This window comes from Pristiophorus japonicus, unplaced genomic scaffold (genome assembly GCF_044704955.1).
Source record: "Pristiophorus japonicus isolate sPriJap1 unplaced genomic scaffold, sPriJap1.hap1 HAP1_SCAFFOLD_709, whole genome shotgun sequence".
In the NCBI taxonomy this organism is placed as follows: domain Eukaryota; kingdom Metazoa; phylum Chordata; class Chondrichthyes; family Pristiophoridae; genus Pristiophorus; species Pristiophorus japonicus.
This window is the reverse complement of record NW_027254623.1, coordinates 41546-62213: the sequence shown is the minus strand read 5'-3', so window position 1 is coordinate 62213 and position 20668 is coordinate 41546. Positions and strand designations below refer to the sequence as shown.

General features: G+C 45.8%; 1 protein-coding gene across 1 annotated transcript; it reads right to left on the bottom strand.

Annotated features, from left to right (window-relative positions):
- Positions 1-1659: 1659 nt before the first annotated feature.
- Positions 1660-3261, bottom strand: LOC139256309 (zinc finger protein 229-like). The gene has a single exon (XM_070874187.1). The coding sequence runs from the start codon at positions 3185-3187 to the stop codon at positions 1730-1732; it is 1458 nt and encodes a 485-aa protein (XP_070730288.1). The 5' UTR covers positions 3188-3261; the 3' UTR covers positions 1660-1729.
- Between the last annotated feature and the right edge of the window lie 17407 nt (positions 3262-20668).

Below are 20668 nucleotides of genomic sequence, written 5' to 3'. Positions count from 1 at the left end.
TTGGGGAAGTCCAGAACCAGGGGTCACGGTCTAAGGATAAGGGGAAAGCCATTTAGGACCGAGATGAGGAGAAACTTCTTCACCCAGAGAGTGATGAACCTGTGGAAATCTCTACCACAGAAAGTTGTTGAGGTCAATTCACTAAATATATTCAAAAAGGAGTTAGATGTAGTCCTTACTACTAGGGTGATCAAGGGGTATGGCGAGAAAGCAGGAATGGGGTACTGAAGTTGCATGTTCAGCCATGAACTCATTGAATGGCGGTGCAGGCTCGAAGGGCCGAATGGCCTACTCCTGCACCTATTTTCTATGTTTCTATGACTAAACACAAAACCCAGTCTGTTGATCACTTTCAGCTACTGGACTTAGCTTGTGCCCCAGAGCATCTCTTCCACCTTCAATGTGTGAATAGAGCATCATGCCTGCAAAGCTGGTTTAAGTTTATATCCACGCAGCAAATATATTTAAGAAAAGTCTGTTGGCCGATGAGAAACTGTTCAGGTGCCAGCGTGCTGCTGGTTTGCCTGGCATTTTGCCTGTAATGGGAAATAACTGAACATTTCTCCCAGTGTAACTTTTGCTGTAATGAAATGTGTTTTTAATAAGCCTCACGTCCTTGCTCATGTCTGCTGCAATTGTGTAGAAAGGGAATGTGTGAAGTGATGGTGTTTGTATGGAGATGTGAAACAAGGAAACAGTATCTGTGTGTGACAGTGACGCAGCCTTGTGGTCACAGGGAGAACCAGGCACCGATATCCTTGTGGTTATGGTTTGAGCAGGTCAGTTCACCAATGCTCGAGCTAAGGGGTGCCAGGGATCGGCAGCAGCAGCAGTAAATACAATCTAAATGTAAATTCTGATGTAGTTTATCTTCATTTATTCCTATTTTAATAGCTTTTGCTGAATGTGGCCCATGCCAAGTGTCAGGATATTGGATCAGGCCCACCATAGAAAATGAGTTTGACACCCCTGAGGTAGACAATGTCAACCGGATTCCCCCATCCACCAACCTAACAACTTCTTTACAAACTCAAGCTAGTTTGTAAGACATGACCTTTTTTACTGGAATCCGTGTTCAGTATCTCCAATGGCTTCTTCCCTTACCCCATGATCGAAAACAGCATCTCTCGGGATCCCTTCACGTATCTTCCCGGTGATCGAGGTCACATTGATGGGCCTTCAGTTCCCGAGCTCTGATTTGTGCCTAATTTGCAAAATGGAAACTACGTGTGCTGCCTTCCATCTCAGGGAACAACCCATGACTCTACTGAGCTGTTGGAGATATGGGCTGACAGAGCACCCGTCCCATCTCTTTAAACACCCTTGGGTGGATAACATCCGCACCTTACACCCGTCAAGATTAACCCGCACGGTGACTTTGCTGTCAGTGAAGAGAGATGAAAAAGACCAAAGTGCCGTTTGCCCCTCTCAGTGTGGCCCTGAAGGACTGTGTCCAGGCTGAAGTCCTCTCCCCATACAATCCTCCCCCAGATTGTCCTCTCTGAGCTCCAGCCAGGTGATGCTAAATACTCGGGCGGGAAAGTCAAAAATCTACAGAAATGTTTTGAAAGCAACTCTAATTTATTTATATATATCCTAAATATCAAATTCCAATCCAGTTACAGGAGTTATTAATTTCAGCGGAAACAAACCCCAACTTTCAGAATAAACACGATTCAGCCGGGATGTGATTAACAGCAGCAATAACAGCAGAATCCCACCCCTGCAGTCACTTGTGAGCTCGCTTGTGTGTCAGCAGATGGGATAATCGAGTGAATCCCTCCCCACACTCTGAGCAGGTGAATGGCCTCTCCACAGTGTGAACTCGCTGGTGTGAGAGTAGGCTGGATGTCTCAGTGAATTCCTTCCCACAATCGGAGCAGGTGCACAGCCTCTCCCCAGTGTGAACTCGCTGGTGTTTCAGCAGGTTGGATGACTGAGTGAATCCCTTCCCACACTCAGAGCAGGTGAACGGCCTCTCCCCAGTATGACCTCGCTGGTGTATCAGCAGGTTGGATGACTCAGTGAATCCCTTCCCACACTCAGGGCAGGTGAACGGCCTCGCCCCAGTGTGAACTCGCTGGTGTGTCAGCAGGTGGGATGATGTAGTGAATCCCTTCCCACACTCAGAGCAGGTGAACGGCCTCGCCCCAGTGTGAACTCGCTGGTGTGTCAGCAGGTGGGATGATGTAGTGAATCCCTTCCCACACTCAGAGCAGGTGAATGGCCTCTCCCCAGTGTGAACTCGCTGGTGTGTCAGCAGGTGGGATGATGCAGTGAATCTCTTCCCACACTCAGAGCAGGTGAACGGCCTCTCTCCAGTGTGAACTCGCTGATGTGTCAGCAGGTGGGATGATGCAGTGAATCCCTTCCCACACTCAGAGCAGGTGAACGGCCTCTCCCCAGTGTGAACTCGCTGGTGTTCCAGCAGGCTGGATGACCGAGTGAATCCCTTCCCGCAGTCGGAACAGGTGAACGGCCTCTCCCCAGTGTGAACTCGCTGGTGTATCAGCAGGTTGGATGACTGAGTGAATCTCTTCCCACATTCAGAGCAGGTGAACGGCCTCTCCCCAGTGTGAACTCGCTGGTGTCTCAGCAGGTCGGATGATGTAGTGAATCCCTTCTCGCAGTCGGAGCAGGTGAACGGCCTCTCCCCAGTGTGAACTCGCTGGTGTATCAGCAGGTTGGATGACTGAGTGAATCTCTTCCCACATTCAGAGCAGGTGAATGGCCTCTCCCCAGTGTGAACTCGCTGGTGTCTCAGCAGGTTGGATGATGTATTGAATCCCTTCTCGCAGTCGGAGCAGCTGAACGGCCTCTCCCCAGTGTGAACGCGCTGGTGTTCCAGCAGGCTGGATGACCGAGTGAATCCCTTCCCGCAGTCGGAGCAGGTGAACGGCCTCTCCCCAGTGTGAACTCGCTGGTGTCTCAGCAGGTCGGATGATGTAGTGAATCCCTTCCTGCAGTCGGAGCAGCTGAACGGCCTCTCCCCAGTGTGACCCCGCCGATGTGTTTCCAGCTGGGACGGGCATTTGAAACGTTTCCCACAATCCGCACATTTACACAGTTTCTCCCCAGTGTGACTGCACTTGTGTCTCTCCAGGTTGGATGATCGACTGAAGCCTTGTTCACACACAGAGCACGTGCATCCTTTCTCCCCGCTGTGAACAGTGCTTTTTGCTTCCATGGTCAAAGGCCGATGATATTCAGGTCCCGACGATTCGAGTGGCCGTCAGATCTTAATGTGATGTTTGGTTTGAGCCTCCGTTCGACAAATCCTCCCCGTTTAATACCCTGTAAAATGAATTTCAAACAGGAAAAAGGTTGGGTGAGAGAAAACCCACAAAAACACTAAGGCAGGTTGTGAAATTGAGCTGAATGAACCTGGCTATTTGTGCGGCCATCAGCAGAAAAAAAGTGACCATGACAGCTGTCGGATTGTCATAAAAACCCAACTGGTCACTGATGTACTTCAGGGACGGGAACCCACCACCTGGTCTGGGCCTACACAAGACTCTGGCCTCGATGGGTAGAGGGAGAGGTGGGTGGGGTGAAGGGGAGGGACTTTATACATCTGCAACTCGACCAGAACTTTGACAGAACCTCCCAAACCCACAATCTCTCCCACTTAGATAGACCAAGGCACCAGGTGCTTGGGAAATCCATCACCTCCAAGTTCCCCTCCAAGTCTCCCACCATCCTGACTTGGGCATATATCACCGTTCCTACATTGTCACTAGGTGAAAATCCTGGAACTCCTCACCTAACAGCATTGTGGGAGGACCGTCACCACACGGACTGCAGCGGTTCGAGAAGAAGGCGCACCATCACCTTGTCAAGGGGCAAATGGAAATTGGAAATATATTCTGGCCTTACTAGCGACACCCACATCCCAAGAATAGATTAAAACAAATCTGTACATTGAAAGCCTCTACAGATGTACTTGTTCCTAAACCAATACTCTTCCACATTGTGCGGAACCTAGTGTCTGTTTCGCAACCTAATCTCCCCTAGAATCCAACGCCGTTGACAGTCTCTCATCGGAAATTGTTGGGTACCCGACTGGGCTCAGAGGTACTGGGGATTAAACCCAGCAGCTTCTAACCCCCCTCCCCCGCCCTCACCCCTCCCTCTCCACTCCAGCTCAAACTGATGCAACAAACAGACCCACACAGGAGGCCAGGGAGCGACTTCTGCATCCAGCGCCCACCCTGATACAGAGCGGCTCTGGATTGGTCGCTCTGTGTTTCCAGTATCGATGCACTTAAGATCAGCAAATGAGGGAGAAGGGAAGAGGCTTATTCTAATAGAGTTAGAACCATAGAATCAGATAATGGTTACAGCATGGAAGTAGACCATTTGGCCCATCGAGCTCGTGCCAGCTCTCTGCAAGAGCACCTCAGCCAGTTCCACTCCCCCGCTCTTACCCCACAGCCCTGCAACTGTTTTTCTTTCAGGCACTTATCCAACTCCCTTTTGAAAGCCGTGATTGAGTCTGCCTCCACCACCCTTTCAGGCCGTGCATTCCAGATATTAACCACTCACTATGCAAAAAGGTTTTTTCTTGTGTCGCCTTTGGTTCTTTTGCCCATCACCTTAAATCTGTGTCCTCTGGTCCTCAACCATTCAATAAGATCATGGCTGATCCGATCATGGCCTCAGTTCCACTTCCCTGCCCACTCCACATAAACCTTTACTCCCATATCGCTCAAAAATCTGTCTATCTCCACCTTAAATATATTCAATGACCCAGCCTCCACAGCTCTCCGGGGCAGAGAATTCCACAGATTTACAACACTCAAGAGAAGAAATTCCCCCTCATCTAAGTTTTAAATGGGCAACCCCTTATTCTGAAACTATGCCCCCTGGTTCAAGATTCCCCTATGAGTGGAAACATCCTCTCTGCATCTACCTTGTCAAGCCCCCTCAGTATCTTTTATGTTTCAATAAGATCACTTCTCATTCTTCTGAACTCCAATGTGTATAGGCCCAAACTACTCAACCTTTCTTCATAGGTCAACCACCTCAACTCAGGAATCAACCTAGTGAACCTTCTCTGAACTGCCTCCAATGAAAGTATATCCTTCCTTAAACACTGAGACCAAAACTGAATGCAGTACTCCAGGTGTGGCCTCATCAATACCCTGTACAGTTGTAGCAGGACTTCTCTGCTTTTATACTCTAACCCCCTTGCAACCCCAGCTTCTTCAGTCTGTCCAGGTAACTGAAGTCCCTCATCCCTGGAATCATTCTCGTAAATCTTTTCTGCATCCTCTCTAAGGCCTTCACATTATTCCTAAAGTGTGTTGCCCACAATTGGGCACAATACTCCAGTTGAGGCCGAACCAGTGCTTTGTACAAGTTCATCATAATATCCACACTTTCGTACTCTATACTTCTATTTATAAACAGAGATACTGTCTAATGTAATATAAACAGGGACAGGGTCTGGTGTAATATAAACAGGGACAGGGTCTAATGTAATATAAACAGGGACAGAGTCTAGTGGAATATAAACAAAACAGGGTCTAGTGTAATATAAACAGAGACAGGGTCAAATGTAATATAAACCGAGACAAGGTCTTGTGTAATTATAAACAGTGACAGGGTCTAGTGTAATATTTAAAATTATTCCCGGTGACATGAGCTAATGAGTACAGAAATAGGAAGATAGAGCAGATGACTGCGTGACTGGAGAGATGGTGCAGGAGGGAGGGCTTTAGATTCCTGACGCATTGGGACCGCTTCTAGGGGAGGTGGGACATGTCCAAACCGGACGAGTTGCATCTCAACAGAGCCAGGACTAACATCCTCGCGGGGGCATTTGCTAGTGCTGTTGGGGAGGGATGAAACCAGCTTGGCAGGGGGATGGGCACCTGAAAATCGATTCATTAGGGAGGGAAGTAAAGCTGGAATTAGAAAGCAAAAATGTAGAAAGTGAGTTTGAAGGACAGAGGAAAAAAGCAGGAAAAAAGGGTAAAAAAACAAATTTAAAAGCTCTCTGTCTAAATGCACATAACATTCATAACAAAATAGATGAGTTGACGGCACAAATAGATACAAATGGGTATGATCTGATAGCCGTTACAGAGATGTGGTTGCAAGGTGACCAGGATTGGGAACTGAATATTCAGGGGTATTTGACAATTCGGAAGAACAGACAGAAAGGAAAAGGAGGTGGGGTAGCTCTGTTAATAAAGGATGGGATCAGTGCGTTAGTGAGAAATGATATTTGCTCAGAGGATCAAGATATTGAATCAGTTTGGGTGGAGATAAGGAATAATAAAGGGAAAAAGTCACTGGTGGGTGTAGTCTATAGGCCCCCTAACAGTAGCTACACTGTTGGACGGAGTATAAATCAAGAAATAAAGGAGGCTTGCAATAAAGGAACGGCAATAATTATGGGTGATTTAAAACTTCATGTTGATTGGACAAGGCAAATTGGTCAGGGTAGTCTTGAGGAGGTGTTCATAGAGTGTATCCGGGATAGTTTCCTTGAACAGTACATTGCTGAACCTACTTTCCTGCACCAAGATGGCCGCCGTTAGCCTGGGTTTGCGAGCGGGAGAAAGCCCCGAAGATGCAACCGCCGATATTGCGGTTATTATTCCGGGATGGCGGCGGGCACCGGTTGTTTATGAAGCCTCCTCAGCTCCCCGCTGATCCATTGCTCCCCTCCAACCCGCTGAAAATGACAATTCTGAGCAGCCAATGCGAAACGTGTCTCTTCCGCCATTACACGAATAGCGCATGCTCCAAACCCAGCCTCGATCCGCGCCTGCGCACTGACTTCCTGTGTCTCGGTGCGGCACATTCTCCCCGCGGGGCATGCTGGCCAAAAGCGCCGCCATTGCCAGTCTGAATTTGTGACTGGAGCAGGATTTACTGTGATTGCATTGGACACTGAACCATGTTCATTCTGGCAGTTATTGCTTGTTTTTGATGATCTTAATAACCCCTATATATGAGCTAGGGATTAATATTGTGTATAAATATGAAATAAATCAGCGTTGTTTCAAACAGTGTGTCGAATATTTGAAGCAAAAGAGAGAAAAAAGAAAAGTAAAAGTGGAGGGCAGAGAAACCCAAGGCAAAAATCAAAAAAGGCCACATTGCAGCATAATTCTAAAGGGGCAAAGTGTGTTAAAAAGACAAGCCTGAAGGCTCTGCGCCTCAATGCAAGGAGTATTCGTAATAAAGTGGACTAATTAACTGCGAAGGCAGCAATGAACGAATATGATATAATTGGCATCACAGAGTCATGGCTCCAGGGTGACCAAAGCTGGGAACTCAACATCCAGGGATATTCAGCATTCAGGAAGGATAGACAGAAAGGAAATGGAGGTGGGGTAGCGTTGCTGGTTGAAGAGGAAATTAACGCAATAGTAAGGAAGGACATTAGTTTGGATGATGTCGAATCTGTATGGGTGAAGCTGCGGAATACCAAAGGGCAGAACATGCTAGTGGGAGTTGTGAACAGACCACCAAACAGTAGGAGTGAGGTCGGGGACAGCATCAAACAAGAAATTAGGGATGCATGCAATAAAGGTACAGCAGTTATCATGGGCGACTTTAATCTACATATAGATTGGACTAACCAAACTGGTAGCAATACGGTGGAGGAGGATTTCCTGGAGTGTATTACAGATGGTTTTCTCGACCAATATATTGAGGAACCAACTAAAGGGCTGGACTTCCTCGACTGGGTGATGTGTAATGAGAAAGGATTAATTAGCAATCCTGTTGTGCGAGGACCCTTGGGGAAGGGTGACCATAATATGGTAGAATTCTTTATCAAGATGGAGAGTGACACAGTTAATTCAGAGACGAGGGTCCTGAACTTAAGAAAAGGTAACTTCGATGGTATGAGACGTAAATTGGCTAGAATAGACTGGCTAATGATACTTAAAGGGTTGACGGTGGATAGGCAATGGCAAACATTTAAAGATCATATGGATGAACTTCAACAATTGTACATCCCTGTCTGGTGTAAAAATAAAACGGAGAAGGTGGCTCAACCGTGGCTAACAAGGGAAATTAAGGATAGTGTTAAATCCAAGAAAGAGACATATAAATTGGCCAGAAAAAGAAACAAACCTGAGGACTGGGAGAACTTTAGAATCCAGCAGAGGAGGACAAAGTGTTAAATTAGGAGGGGGAAAATAGAGTAGAAGTGGAAACTTGCTGGGAACATAAACACTGACTGCAAAAGCTTCTATAGATATGTGAGGAGAAAAAGATTAGTGAAGACAAACGTAGGTTCCCTAGCAGTCAGCTTCAGGTGAATTTATAATGGGGAACAAAGAAATGGCAGACCAATTGAACAAATACTTTGGTTCTGTCTTCACGAAGGAAAACACAAATAACCTTCCGGAAATACCAGCTGACAGAGGATCTAGTGAGAAGGAAGAACTGAAGGAAATCTTTATTAGGTGGGCAATTATGTTAGGGAAATTGATAGGTTTGAAGGCCGATAAATCCCTGGGGCCTGATAGTCTGCATACCAGAGTAATTAAGGAAGTGCACTAGAAATAGTGGATGCATTGGTGATCATTTTCCAACAGTCTATCGACACTGGATCAGTTCCTATGGACTGGAGGGTAGCTAATGTAACACCACGTTAAAAAAAAAAAGAATGGGGAGAGAAACAGGGAATTATAGACCGGTTAGCCTGACATCAGTAGTGGGGAAAATGTTGTAATCAATTATTAAAGAAATAATAGCAGCGCATTTGGAAAGCAGGGACAGGATTGGTCCAAGTCAGCATGGATTTATGAAAGGGAAATCATGCTTGAGAAATCTTCTAGAATTTTTTGAGGATGTAACTCGTAGAGTGGACAAGGGAGAACCAGTGGATGTGGTGTATTTGGACTTTCAAAAGGCTTTTGACAAGGTCCCACACAAGACATTTGTGTGCAAAATTAAATCACATGGTATTGGGGGTAATGTACTGACGTGGATAGAGAACTAGTTGGCAGACAGGAAGCAGAGAGTCGGGATTAATGGGTCCTTTCCAGAATGGCAGGCAGTGACTAGTGGGGTGCTGCAAGGCTCATTGCTGGGATCCCAGGGGACATAATCTAAGGATAAGGGGTAAGCCATTTAGGACTGAGCTGAGGAGAAACTTCTTCATTCAGAGAGTTGTTAACCTGTGGAATTATTTGCCGCAGAGAGTTGTTGATGCTAGTTCATTGGATATAGTCAAGAAGGAGTTAGATATGGCCCTTGCGGCTAAAGGGATCAAGGGGTATGGAGAGAAAGCAGGAAAGGGGTACTGAGGTGAAGGATCACCCATGATCTTATTGAATGGTGGTGCAGGCTCAAAGGACCGAATGGACTACTCCTGCATCTATTTTCTATGTTTCCATATTTCTCCGTGATCAGAGGAGAGTAGTTGATTTTCTGTTACCGACTGTTCAATTTTAGTGCTTTTTCTTACTCTAACTTATATCACTTCTCACCTAGTTCGCCTTCTATCATATCAAACCTCAAACTTGTTCCGTTTGAGTACATGACTTGTGGTTGTAGTGGACTTAACTGCAGTGCCTCACTGTAAACTCAGCGGAAATCCTTTGAACCAACCCTTTATTGGACTGTCTTGCATAATATTTGAAATCCGTTACTTTCTGTATCAGTTAACCTATTTTTGGAACCAATTTCATTTTAAAAACTCGTCCACACATTTTGCACGTGATAGCCTGTGAAATATTTTAATATTTGTAATTGTCATTGTCACAAACTCCGTTCCTGAGCCACCGACTCCATCTTCTGTCTGATGCTCAACCAGACTATTCGCAACCTTGGTGTCATACTTGACCCCGAAATTAGTTTTTGACCACATATCCTATGCGCAGCATAACTAAGATTGCTTAATCCACCTCTGAAACATCGCCCGTCTACACTCTTGCCTCAGGTCATCCACGCCTTTGTCACCTCTGGACATGACGATTCTAACGCACTCCTCCCACATTCTACCCGACATAAACTAGAGTTGATCCAAAACTCGGCAGCCCATGCCCTAACTCGCAACAAGTCAAGCTCACCCATCACCCCTGTGCTCGCTGACCTGCATTGCCTTCTGGTTAAGCAGTCAGTGGGTGTGGTCTAGTCATGGGTGGAGATTTCTCTGTATCTGACCCGTGTTGTACATGTCCTGGGAGTACTTGAGGCAGAGTAGAGGAAGATATACTCTGTGTCTAACCTGTACTGTACCTGCCTGGGGAGTGTTTGATGGGACTGTGTAGACGGAGCTTTACTCTGTATCTAACCCATGCTGTACGTGCCCTGGGAGTATTTGGGATATTGTAGACTGTGATTTACTCTATCAACCCTGGTGTTGTTTGGGATAGGATGGAGTGAGATTTACTCTGTATCTAAGCCGTGCAGTACCAGTAGCCATGAAATCAGTAGTAGAGAAAATGCTGGAATCTATTATTAAACACGTGGTAACAGGGCACTTCGGAAGTAATAACAGGATTGGGCAGAATCAACACGGATTTATGAAGGGGAAATTGTACTTGACAAATCCGATAGTGTTTTTTTGAGGTTGTTGTTGGTGTTTCGGGCAGCGGGTAAAGCCCCTTTGGAATTTTGCATTCCTTACTGCCACTTTTGATCGGCTCACGCTTTTCCCACAGACAAGAGACAAACATTTATCTTTCCACATTCAAAGGCCGATGATATTCATGTTGCGGTGGATTGAGTGACTGTCAGATCTTGGTGATGTTTGGTGTGAGTTTCCCATCTACAAATCTTCCCTTTCTAATCCCCTGTAAAAGGAGTTTACAAAAATCATCACTGAGGACAGGATAGAAATTCAGAACAGTCAATTCTAGTTCCTATGGTACACACATTCCTCTCTGGTGTCCCCACAGCTGTAAATCCCTATCACACACATTATCCCTACTCCCCATGCTAAAATCCAAACCCATTACATCATCTCCAACATTTTTTTCTTCTTGATGGGGGAGATAGGGAGAATAAAGGGAAATCCAAACCAGATAGTCCGTACATCCGGGTCCCGAGACCAGTTTCCACCAGTTTGACGGAGCGCGCTCGAAGGACACGTGTCATGGGACAACGGCCTGATTGACGGGAGCTTCCGACCAATGGGGAGCGAGTGGAGCGGCCTGGAGCAGCGAGCCAGCGGGTCCTCCAACCAACAATCGGGCAGCCCGAGGGGCGGGACTTGAGCCGCAGCGCACGACTTTGTGCAGTCCCTTGTTCAGCGCCTGGGGCCAGGGAAGGCTGGGGGCCTTTATTGCCCTTAGTGGACACAAGGCTCTGGGGCTCACAACCCACTGGCTCACATTTTAATATAGACATTTTAAATTCATCAATAAAAGGGACAGGGTCTCTAATTAAGAACATAACATAAGAAATAGGAGCAGGAGTCGGCCACCTGGCCCCTCGAGCTTGCTCCGCCATTCAATAAGATCATGGCTGATCTGATCATGGACTCAGCTCCACTTCCCTGCCCACTCCCCATAATCTTTTACTCCCTTATCACTCAAAAATCTGTCTATCTCCACCTTAAATATATTCAATGACCTCGTCTCCACAGCTCTCTGGGATGGAGAATTCCACAGATTTACAACCATCAGAAGAAATTCCTTCTAATCTCAGTTTTAAATGGGTGGCCCCTTATTCGAAGACTATGTCCCCCAATTTTAGTTTCCCCTATGAATGGAAATATCCTCTCTGCATCCACCTTGTCGAGCCCCCTTCATATCATATGTTTCGATAAGATCACCTCTCATTCTTCTAAACTCCAATGGGTATAGGCCCAACCTACCTTCATAAATCAACCCTCTCATCTCCAGAATCAACCTAGTGAGCCTTCACTGAACAGCCTCCAATGTAAGTATAATCCTTAAATACGAAGCCCAAAACTGTACGCAGTACTCCAGGTGTGGCCTCACCAATACCCTGTACAGTTGTAGCAGGACTTCTCTGCTTTTCTACTCTATCCCCCTTGCAATAAAGACCAACATTCCATTTGCCTGCCTGATCACTTGCTGTACCTGCATACTAACTTTGCGTTTCATGCACAAGGACCCCAGGTCCCTCTGTACTGCAGCACTCTACAATTTAAATGGAGAAAAATTGCAATGACCTTTTCTATTTTTTCTGCCAAAGTGGACAACCTCACATTGTATCACATTGTATTCCACCTGCCAAATGTTTGCCCACTCACTCAGCCTGTCTATATCTCTTTGCAGATTTCATGTGTCTCCTCTCCTCACAATTTGCTCTCCCATCCTTTTTGTATCATCAGCAAATTGGCTACATTACATTCGGTCCCTTCATCCAAGTCATTAATATAGATTGTAAATAGTTGAGGCCCCAGCACCGATCCCTGCAGCACCCCACGAGTTACCATTTGCCAACCGGAAAATAATCCATTTATTTCGACTCTCTGTTTTCTGTTCGTTAGCCAATCCTCAATCCATGATAACCCCGGGAACTTCTATCTTGTGCAGTAACCTTTTACGTGGCACGTTATCAAATGCCTTCTGGAAATCCAAATACACTGGTTCCCCCTTATCCACCCTGCTCGTTACATCCTCAAAGAACACCAGCACATTTGTCAAACATGATTTCCCCTTCATAAACCCATGCTGACTCTGCTTGATTGAATTATGCTTTTCCAAATGTCCTGCTACTGCTTGCTTAATAATGGACTCCCAACATTTTCCGAACGACAGATGTTAGGCTAACTGGTCTATATTTCCTGCTTTTTGTCTGCCTCCTTTTTTAAATAGGGCGTTACATTTGTGGTTTTCCAATCCGTTGGGACCTCCCCAGAATCCAGGGAATTTTGGTAGATTACAACCAATGCCGCCACTATCTCTGCAGCCACTTCTTTTAGGACCCTACAATGCAAGCCATCAGGTCCAAGAGACTTGTCCGCCTTTAGTCCCATTATTTTACCGAGTACTACTACTTTAGTGATAGTTCCTCCCTCCCAGTGCGAAAGTGGTGAAGGGAGTGAATGATGAAGGTGGTGGGTGGGGTGCCAATCAAGCGGCTGCTTTATCCTGAATGGTGTCGAGCATCTTGAGTGGTGCTGCAGCTGCACTCATCCAGGTACGTGGAGAGTATTCCATCACATTTCTGACTTGTACCTTGTAGATGGTGGAAATGATTTGGGGCATCAGGTGATTGAAAGTGATTTGACCAATTGAGGGTAAAGAAAGAAGCATACATTAAGTAGATAAACAACAGGGTAGGGCATGATAAGGGAGAATACAAAGGAGATCAGGAGAGAAGTAAAAAAAAAAATTAGGAAGGCAAAGAGGAAATATGAAGTGAAATTATCAAGGAACATAAAACAAAATTAAATATTTTACAGGAAGGTAATAGAAAAGGAAGGTTGGGTGAGAATAGGGCCACTAAAGGATAGACAGGCAAGGCCACAAGTAACGATAGCGAGATGGCAGAAATATTAAATCATTATTTTGCTTCGGTATTTAGATAGAACAAGTGGACATGACATGAGTAATGAGAAATGCATTTAAAATAAAGAAAGGGATACATTAAATAAACTAATCAAACTCAGGATAAAACCCCTGGCATCCACGTATTTTAAAAGAATCTAAGGAAGAGATATCAGAGACATTACTGCACATATTTAATAATTCTTCAGAAAAAGGTGTATTGCCAGAGGACTGGCAAACAGCTAACGGAGTATCTATATTTAAGGAGGAGAATAGAACATGTCTAGATAATTACAGACTAGTCAGCTTAACATCGGTGGTTGGAAAAATAATGGAATCCCTACTAAAGGAGAAAATAGAACGTCTAGAAATAAAAAGTATAATAATGAATAGTCAGCATGGATTTCAAAAAAGGGAAAACTCTGCTTGACTAAACTTATTGAATGTTTTAAAGTAGTAACAGAGAGAGTAGACAATGGTAATGGAGTAGGTTTAATTTATCTAGATTTTTGAAAGGCCTTCGATAAGGTACCCCATAATAGACTAATGAATAAGGTCAGACAATAGAGTGTCACGTGACAAGTGGCAAAATGGGATGCAAGCTGGCTGCAAGACAGAATGCAGAGAGTGGCAGTAAAGGGTAGCTATTCACAGTGGCAGATGGTGGGTAATGGTCTTCCACAAGGATCAGGGCTGGGACCACTGCTGTTCATATTAACTATTTAGACTTTGAAATCAAAAACACAATTTCTAAATTTGCGGATGGTACCAAATTTGCGGGGGGGGGGGGGGGGGGGGGGGGGGAAAGAGTGAATACTGAGAAATGCGACAAATTACAGGAGGACATTAATTAACTTGCAGAATGGGCAAATAATTGGCAAATGAAGTTCAACACATAAATGCGAGGCAGTACATTTTGGTAGGAAGAATAGGAAGGTCACTTATTACTTGGAAGGTGCAAGTCTGGGTGGGGTAGAGGAACAAAGGGATCTTGGAGTACAGATACACCAATCACTAAAAGTTGTGCCACAGGTTAGCAAGGCCATAAAAAAGCAAACCAAGCACTAGGCTTTATTTCTAGAGGGATAGAATTGAAAAGTAGGGCCGTTATGCTGAACCTGTATCAAACCTTGGTTAGACCATATTTGCAGAGTACTGCGTGCAGTTCTGGTCACCAGATTATAAAAAGGATATAGAGGCACTGGAGAGGGCGCAGAGAAGATTTACAAGGACGATACAAGAAATGCGATATTAATATCAGGACAAGCATAAGAGGGAGAAGGGAGCAGAGGATTATGTTGTTAGATTTAGATGAGGAAAGACAGGAGGAGGTGCGAGTGGAGCATAAACGCTAGCACGGACTAGTTGTGCCGAAAGGCCTGTTTCTGTGCCGTACATCCTGTGTAAAGTCAGTTGTGAATAACCTTGTGCATTAATTTTCCAGTTTTATGCCATGAAAGAATCCACAGGTTAACAGGTTAATTATTTACATCAGTTTTTCTTACTAATGAATTGAATAGATTGGTCGATTGGTTTTACAATAGTCGTGATTATTATTTGATAATTGCATTAAGTCCTGCATCAGACATTACATGCTTTCATTTCATTTATCTTCTTATTTGAAGTCCATATGAATAATATTTACGTGTACTCTTGTCTGGTATAACATAAGAAATAGGAGCAGGAGTAGGCCATACGGCCCCTTGAGCCTGCTCCACCATTCAATATGATCATGGCTGATCTGATCATGGACTCGGGTCCACCTCCCTGCCCGTTCCCCATAACCCCTTATTCCCTTATCGTTTAAGGAACTGTCTATTTCTGTCTTAAATGTATTCAATATCCCAGCTTCCACAGCTCTCTGAGGCAGTGAGTTCAGGGTGTAAATGAGGGGATACATTTTTGCACAGCGAGTTATGGTGATCTGGAGTGCCCTGCCTGAAAGGGTGGTGGAAGCAGATTCAATAGAGAATTGGATAAATTGTTGACTAGGAGACATTCACAGGGCTCTGGAGTAAGAGCAGGGGAGTGAGACTAATGGGACAGCTCTTTCAAAGAGCCAGCACATGCACGATGGACCGAATGGCCTCCTCGTGTGCTGTGTTTTTCTACGATTCTAGGTGCTGACAGCAGAGTCGGGGCTCTGTTAAAATTAGAAGGATTAAAATGTGAATTTTAAAATAAATTCTTAGCTGGACCAACTGTTTTAACCTCACTTCATAATGGTGCAGTTGATACAAAGCTGAAGTGGAGTCAAACTCTCTCCTGGCCCATGGTCAATGGAAACTATTGATCTTCAACGTAACTCTGCACATCTCCCCTCGCCATCAATCTCAAACTGCTTTGCATCAACACAGTATGTGGCATGACTGTCCCAATCACACTGAGCCAGGACATACTGAGTTAAGTCATGCAGAATCAGCTGAACTATGAACAGAAGTACTGAGCTTTCTATACTTCAACAACATTAGATTCACAGTAAGATTCCTGCCCTCCTCCAGCTCACAAGATATCCTGAAATTTAAATAAAATGCAAAGTCAGGCAACACCAAGTTTCCTACTGGGAAGGAGAGCAGGGGAGTTCTCCCCAGTATCCTGGGTCAATATTTATCCTTCAACCAACATCACTAAAACAGATGAGCTGGTCATTGTCACATTGCTGTTTGTGGGATCCTGCTGTGCGCAAATTGGCTGCTGCCATTCCTACTTTACAACACTGACTACGCTTCAAAAGTACTTCATTGGCTGTAAAGCACTTTGGGATGTCCTGAGCTTGTGAAAAACACGATATAGTCTTTCTTTCTACGGGATTAACACACACCATTATTGCAGCATGACATGTCCTCTGTTAGAAACTGTCAGACACAAGTCAGCGACAGTGTGTGACTGAGATAGTCCTGATACAGCATCATTTCCTGTTGTTGCTGACTCCATCATTTCTTACCCATACTCCAGCTACGAGCAGATTCTTCACACTACAAGTCTAATTTAAGCACACACATACACACCTTACAATAGATGACAGCCCTCCTCACAAAAACAGAAGATCCCATGCACAGATTGTCTTTAACCCATGACTAAGATTACCCTCCATTATATTATGGGGATTATTTGCATCCCTCCTCCACCTCACCATTTCCCCTCCTCATCCCATCCCCCTTCCCCAATGTACATTGGGCCCATACGCTCCGGAGTTAAGAAGAAAGAGAGGTGTTCTCATTGAAACACAAGATTCTGAGGGAGATTGACAGGGTAGATGCTGAGAGGTTGTTTCCCCTGTCTGGAGAGTCTAGAACCAGGGGACATAGTCTCAGGATAAGCGGTCGGTCATTTAAGACCGAAATGAGGAGAAATTTCTTCGCTGAGAGGGATTTGAATCTTTGGAATTCTCTAACCCAAAGGGCTATGGATGCCGAGTCTCTGAGTATATTTAAGGCTGAGATTGATAGATTTTTGGACTCTGGGGGAAATCAAGGGATATGGGGATTGGGCGGGAAAGTAGAGTTAAGGTCAAAGATTAACCATGATCTTATTGAACGGGGGAGCAGGCTCGAATGGTAAAGGGGGGGGGCGGGGGTGACCCTGATATTAAAGGATGACAATAAAGAATAATAAAGAACCTAGTTTCCCCTTAATTGCATCTATGCTATTCTCCTCAACAACTCCATGCGGCAGCGAATTCCACATTCTCAACACTCTCTGGGTAAAGAAGTTATCCTCTTAAAACTGTGCCTTCATAGAGTGTGACAGGAGAGAGGTAATTGCACCAAGACTTGCCCCCAACTACTCCTGTCTATGTTTCCGTATTACCAATTTGTTTTTTTTAAGACTCCGAAGGTAATGGGTTTAAGTCCTGCTCCAGAACCTTGAGCACAAAATCTAAGCTGACACACCAATGCAGTGCTGAGGGAGCACTGCACTGTCGGAGGTGCCGTCTTTCGGATAAACTCTTAAACCGAGCGCCCGTCTACCCCCTCAGGTGGATGTAAAAGATCTCATGGCACTATTTTGAAAAGCAGGGGAAGTTATCCACAATGCCCTGGCCAATATTTATCTCTCAACCAACATCAACAAATACATATTATTTGGTCGCTGTTTGTGGGAGCTTGCCGTGTGCAGATTGACGGCCATGTTTCCCACATTACAACCACAAGTACACTTCAAAAGTAGTTCCAGATCACAACAACTCGCTGTGTTTAAAAAAAAGTTTCATTTCACCCCACTTCTTTATTGAATTGGTGTCAACACTGAGCCACATGAGGAGATATTAAGACAGGTGACCAAAAGCTGCGAAAAGTGGTAGGTTTTAAGGAGCGCTTTAAAGGAGAGGGGTAGAGAGGCAGAGAGGCTTAGGGAGAGAATCCAGAGCTCAGGGTACAGGCAGCTGAAGGCACGGCTGCGTTTTGTTAATTTAAAAATTATACGTTATATCGTGCCCATTCCAAATAACAGACTTGGCAGGTACGTAATTAGGTGCATTTCCTTCCAATAGATTAAACATTCGATCTGTCCCCTCTGCAGCACATCCTGTACCCACTAGCCAGGACTGTGGCTCACTCACTAGGCAGCAGACCCTGTCATTGCAAACACAATTTCAATGAGTTTCCCCTCTGTAACGATCCACAACAAAATTAAACACGTTTTATATATAGTACAGACTGGAGCAAACACATAACCCTCCCCTCCTCTTCAATCTCCCCTCCCCTCATCCCAGCCCTCACCTCCCAACGCCTCCCTCATCCCAGCCCTCACCTCCCATCCCCCCCTTACCCCAGCTCTCACCTCCCATCCCCCCCCTTACCCCAGCCCTCACCTCCCATCCCCCCCTTACCCCAGCCCTCACCTCCCATCCACCACTCATCCACCCCTTATCCCAGCCCCCACCTCCCATCCACCCCTGACCCCAGCCCCCACCTCCCATCCACCCCTTACCCCAGCCCTCACCCACCATCCCCCCCTTACCCCAGCCCTCATCCACCATCCCTCCCTTACCCCAGCCCTCACTCCAACCCTCATCCCCCATCCTAACCCTCCCATTCCCCCCAGTCCTCACACCCACCCCCCCTTACCCCAGCCCTCACTCCAACCCTCATCCCCCCATCCTAACCCTCCAATTTCCCCCTCCTCCTCATCCCCCATTCCTCACCACCATCCCCCAGCCCTCGCCCCCCATCCCCCCTTACCCCAACCCTCACCTTCATCCCCCTTACCCCGGCCCTCACCCCCCATAGAAACATAGAAAATAGGTGCAGGAGTAGGCCATTCGGCCCTTCGAGCCTGCACCGCCATTCAATGAGTTCATGGCTGAACATGCAACTTCAGTACCCCATTCCTGCTTGCTCGCCATACCCCTTGATCCCCCCAGTAGTAAGGACTACATCTAACTCCTTTTTGAATATATTTAGTGAATTTGCCTCAACTACTTTCTGTGGTAGAGAATTCCACAGGTTCACCACTCTCTGGGTGAAGAAGTTTCTCCTCATCTCGGTCCTAAATGGCTTACCCCTTATCCTTAGACTGTGACCCCTGGACTTCCCCAACATTGGAAACATTCTTCCTGCATCTAACCTCTCTAAACCAGTCAGAATTTTAAACGTTTCTATGAGATCCCCTCTCATTCTTCTGAACTCCAGTAATACAAGCCCAGTTGATACAGTCTTTCTTGATATGTCAGTCCCGCCATCCCGGGAATCAGTCTGGTGAACCTTCGCTGCACTCCCTCAATAGCAAGAATGTCCTTCCTCAGATTAGGAGACCAAAACTGTTCACAATACTCCAGGTGTGGTCTCACCAAGGCCCTGTACAACTGTAGCAACACCTCCCTGCCCCTGTACTCAAATCCCCTTGCTATGAAGGCCAACATGCCATTTACTTTCTTAACCACCTGCTTTATCTGCATGCCAACCTTCAATGACTGATGTACCATGACACCCAGGTCTCATTGCACCTCCCCTTTTACTAATCTGTCACCATTCAGATAATAGTCTGTCTCTGTTTTTACCACCAAAGTGGATAACCTCACATTTATCCACATTATACTTTATCTGCCATACATTTGCCCACTCACCTAACCTATCCAAGTCATTCTGCAACCTCATAGCATCCTCCTCACAGCTCACACTGCCACCCAACTCAGTGTCATCTGCAAATTTGGAGAGACTACATTTAATCCCCTCATCTAAATCATTAATGTACAATGTAAACAGCTGGGGCCCCAGCACAGAACCTTGTGGTACCCCACTAGTCACTGCCTGCCATTCTGAAAAGTACCCATTTACTCCTACTCTTTGCTTCCTGTCTGCCAACCAGTTGTCAATCCATATCAGCACACTACCCCCAATCCCATGTGCTTTAACTTTGTACATTAATCTCTTGTGTGGGACCTTGTCGAAAGCCTTCTGAAAGACCAAATACATCACATCAACTGGTTCTCCCTTGTCCACTCTACTGGAAACATCCTCAAAAAATTCCAGATTTGTCAAGCATGATTTCCCTTTCATAAATCCATGCTGACTTGGACATATGTCACCTCTTTCCAAATGCGCTGCTATGACATCCTTAATAATTGATTCCATCATTTTACCCACTACTGAGGTCAGGCTGACCGGTCTATAATTCCCTGTTTTCTCTCTCCCTCCTTTTTTAAAAAGTGAGGTTACATTGGCTACCCTCCACTCCATAGGAACTGATCCAGAGTCTATGGAATGTTGGAAATTGACTGTCAATGCATCCGCTATTTCCACCTCCTTAAGTACTCTGGGATGCAGTACATCAGGCCCTGAGGATTTATCGGCCTTCAATCCCATCAATTTTCCCAACACAATTTCCCGACTAATAAGGAATTCCCTCAGTTCCTCCTTCTTACTCGACCTTCTGACCCCTTTTATATCCGGAAGGTTTTTTGTGTCCTCCTTCGTGAATACCGAACCAAAGTACTTGTTCAATTGGTCTGCCATTTCTTTGTTCCCAGTTATGACTTCCCCTGATTCTGACTGCAGGGTACCTACGTTTGTCTTTACTAACCTTTTTCTCTTCACATATCTATATCCCCCCACCCCCCCGGAGCATAAAACCAGGCGACCGCTCTCAGCCGCTCCCACCGGCTCCAGCGCAGCGTCACTGGCGCCCGGCTCAAACACACTGCTCGACCTCCGAGTCCCACTGAGGCCCGGGCCCGCCCCGGAAACCCGCCTCCCTCACTCTGAGTGACAGGCACTCGGGCCAATCAC

Coding starts and splice junctions, on each gene's coding strand:
- LOC139256309 (XM_070874187.1), bottom strand. CDS start 3,187: ATGGAAGCAAAAAGCACTGTTCACAGCGGGGAGAAAGGATGCACGTGC.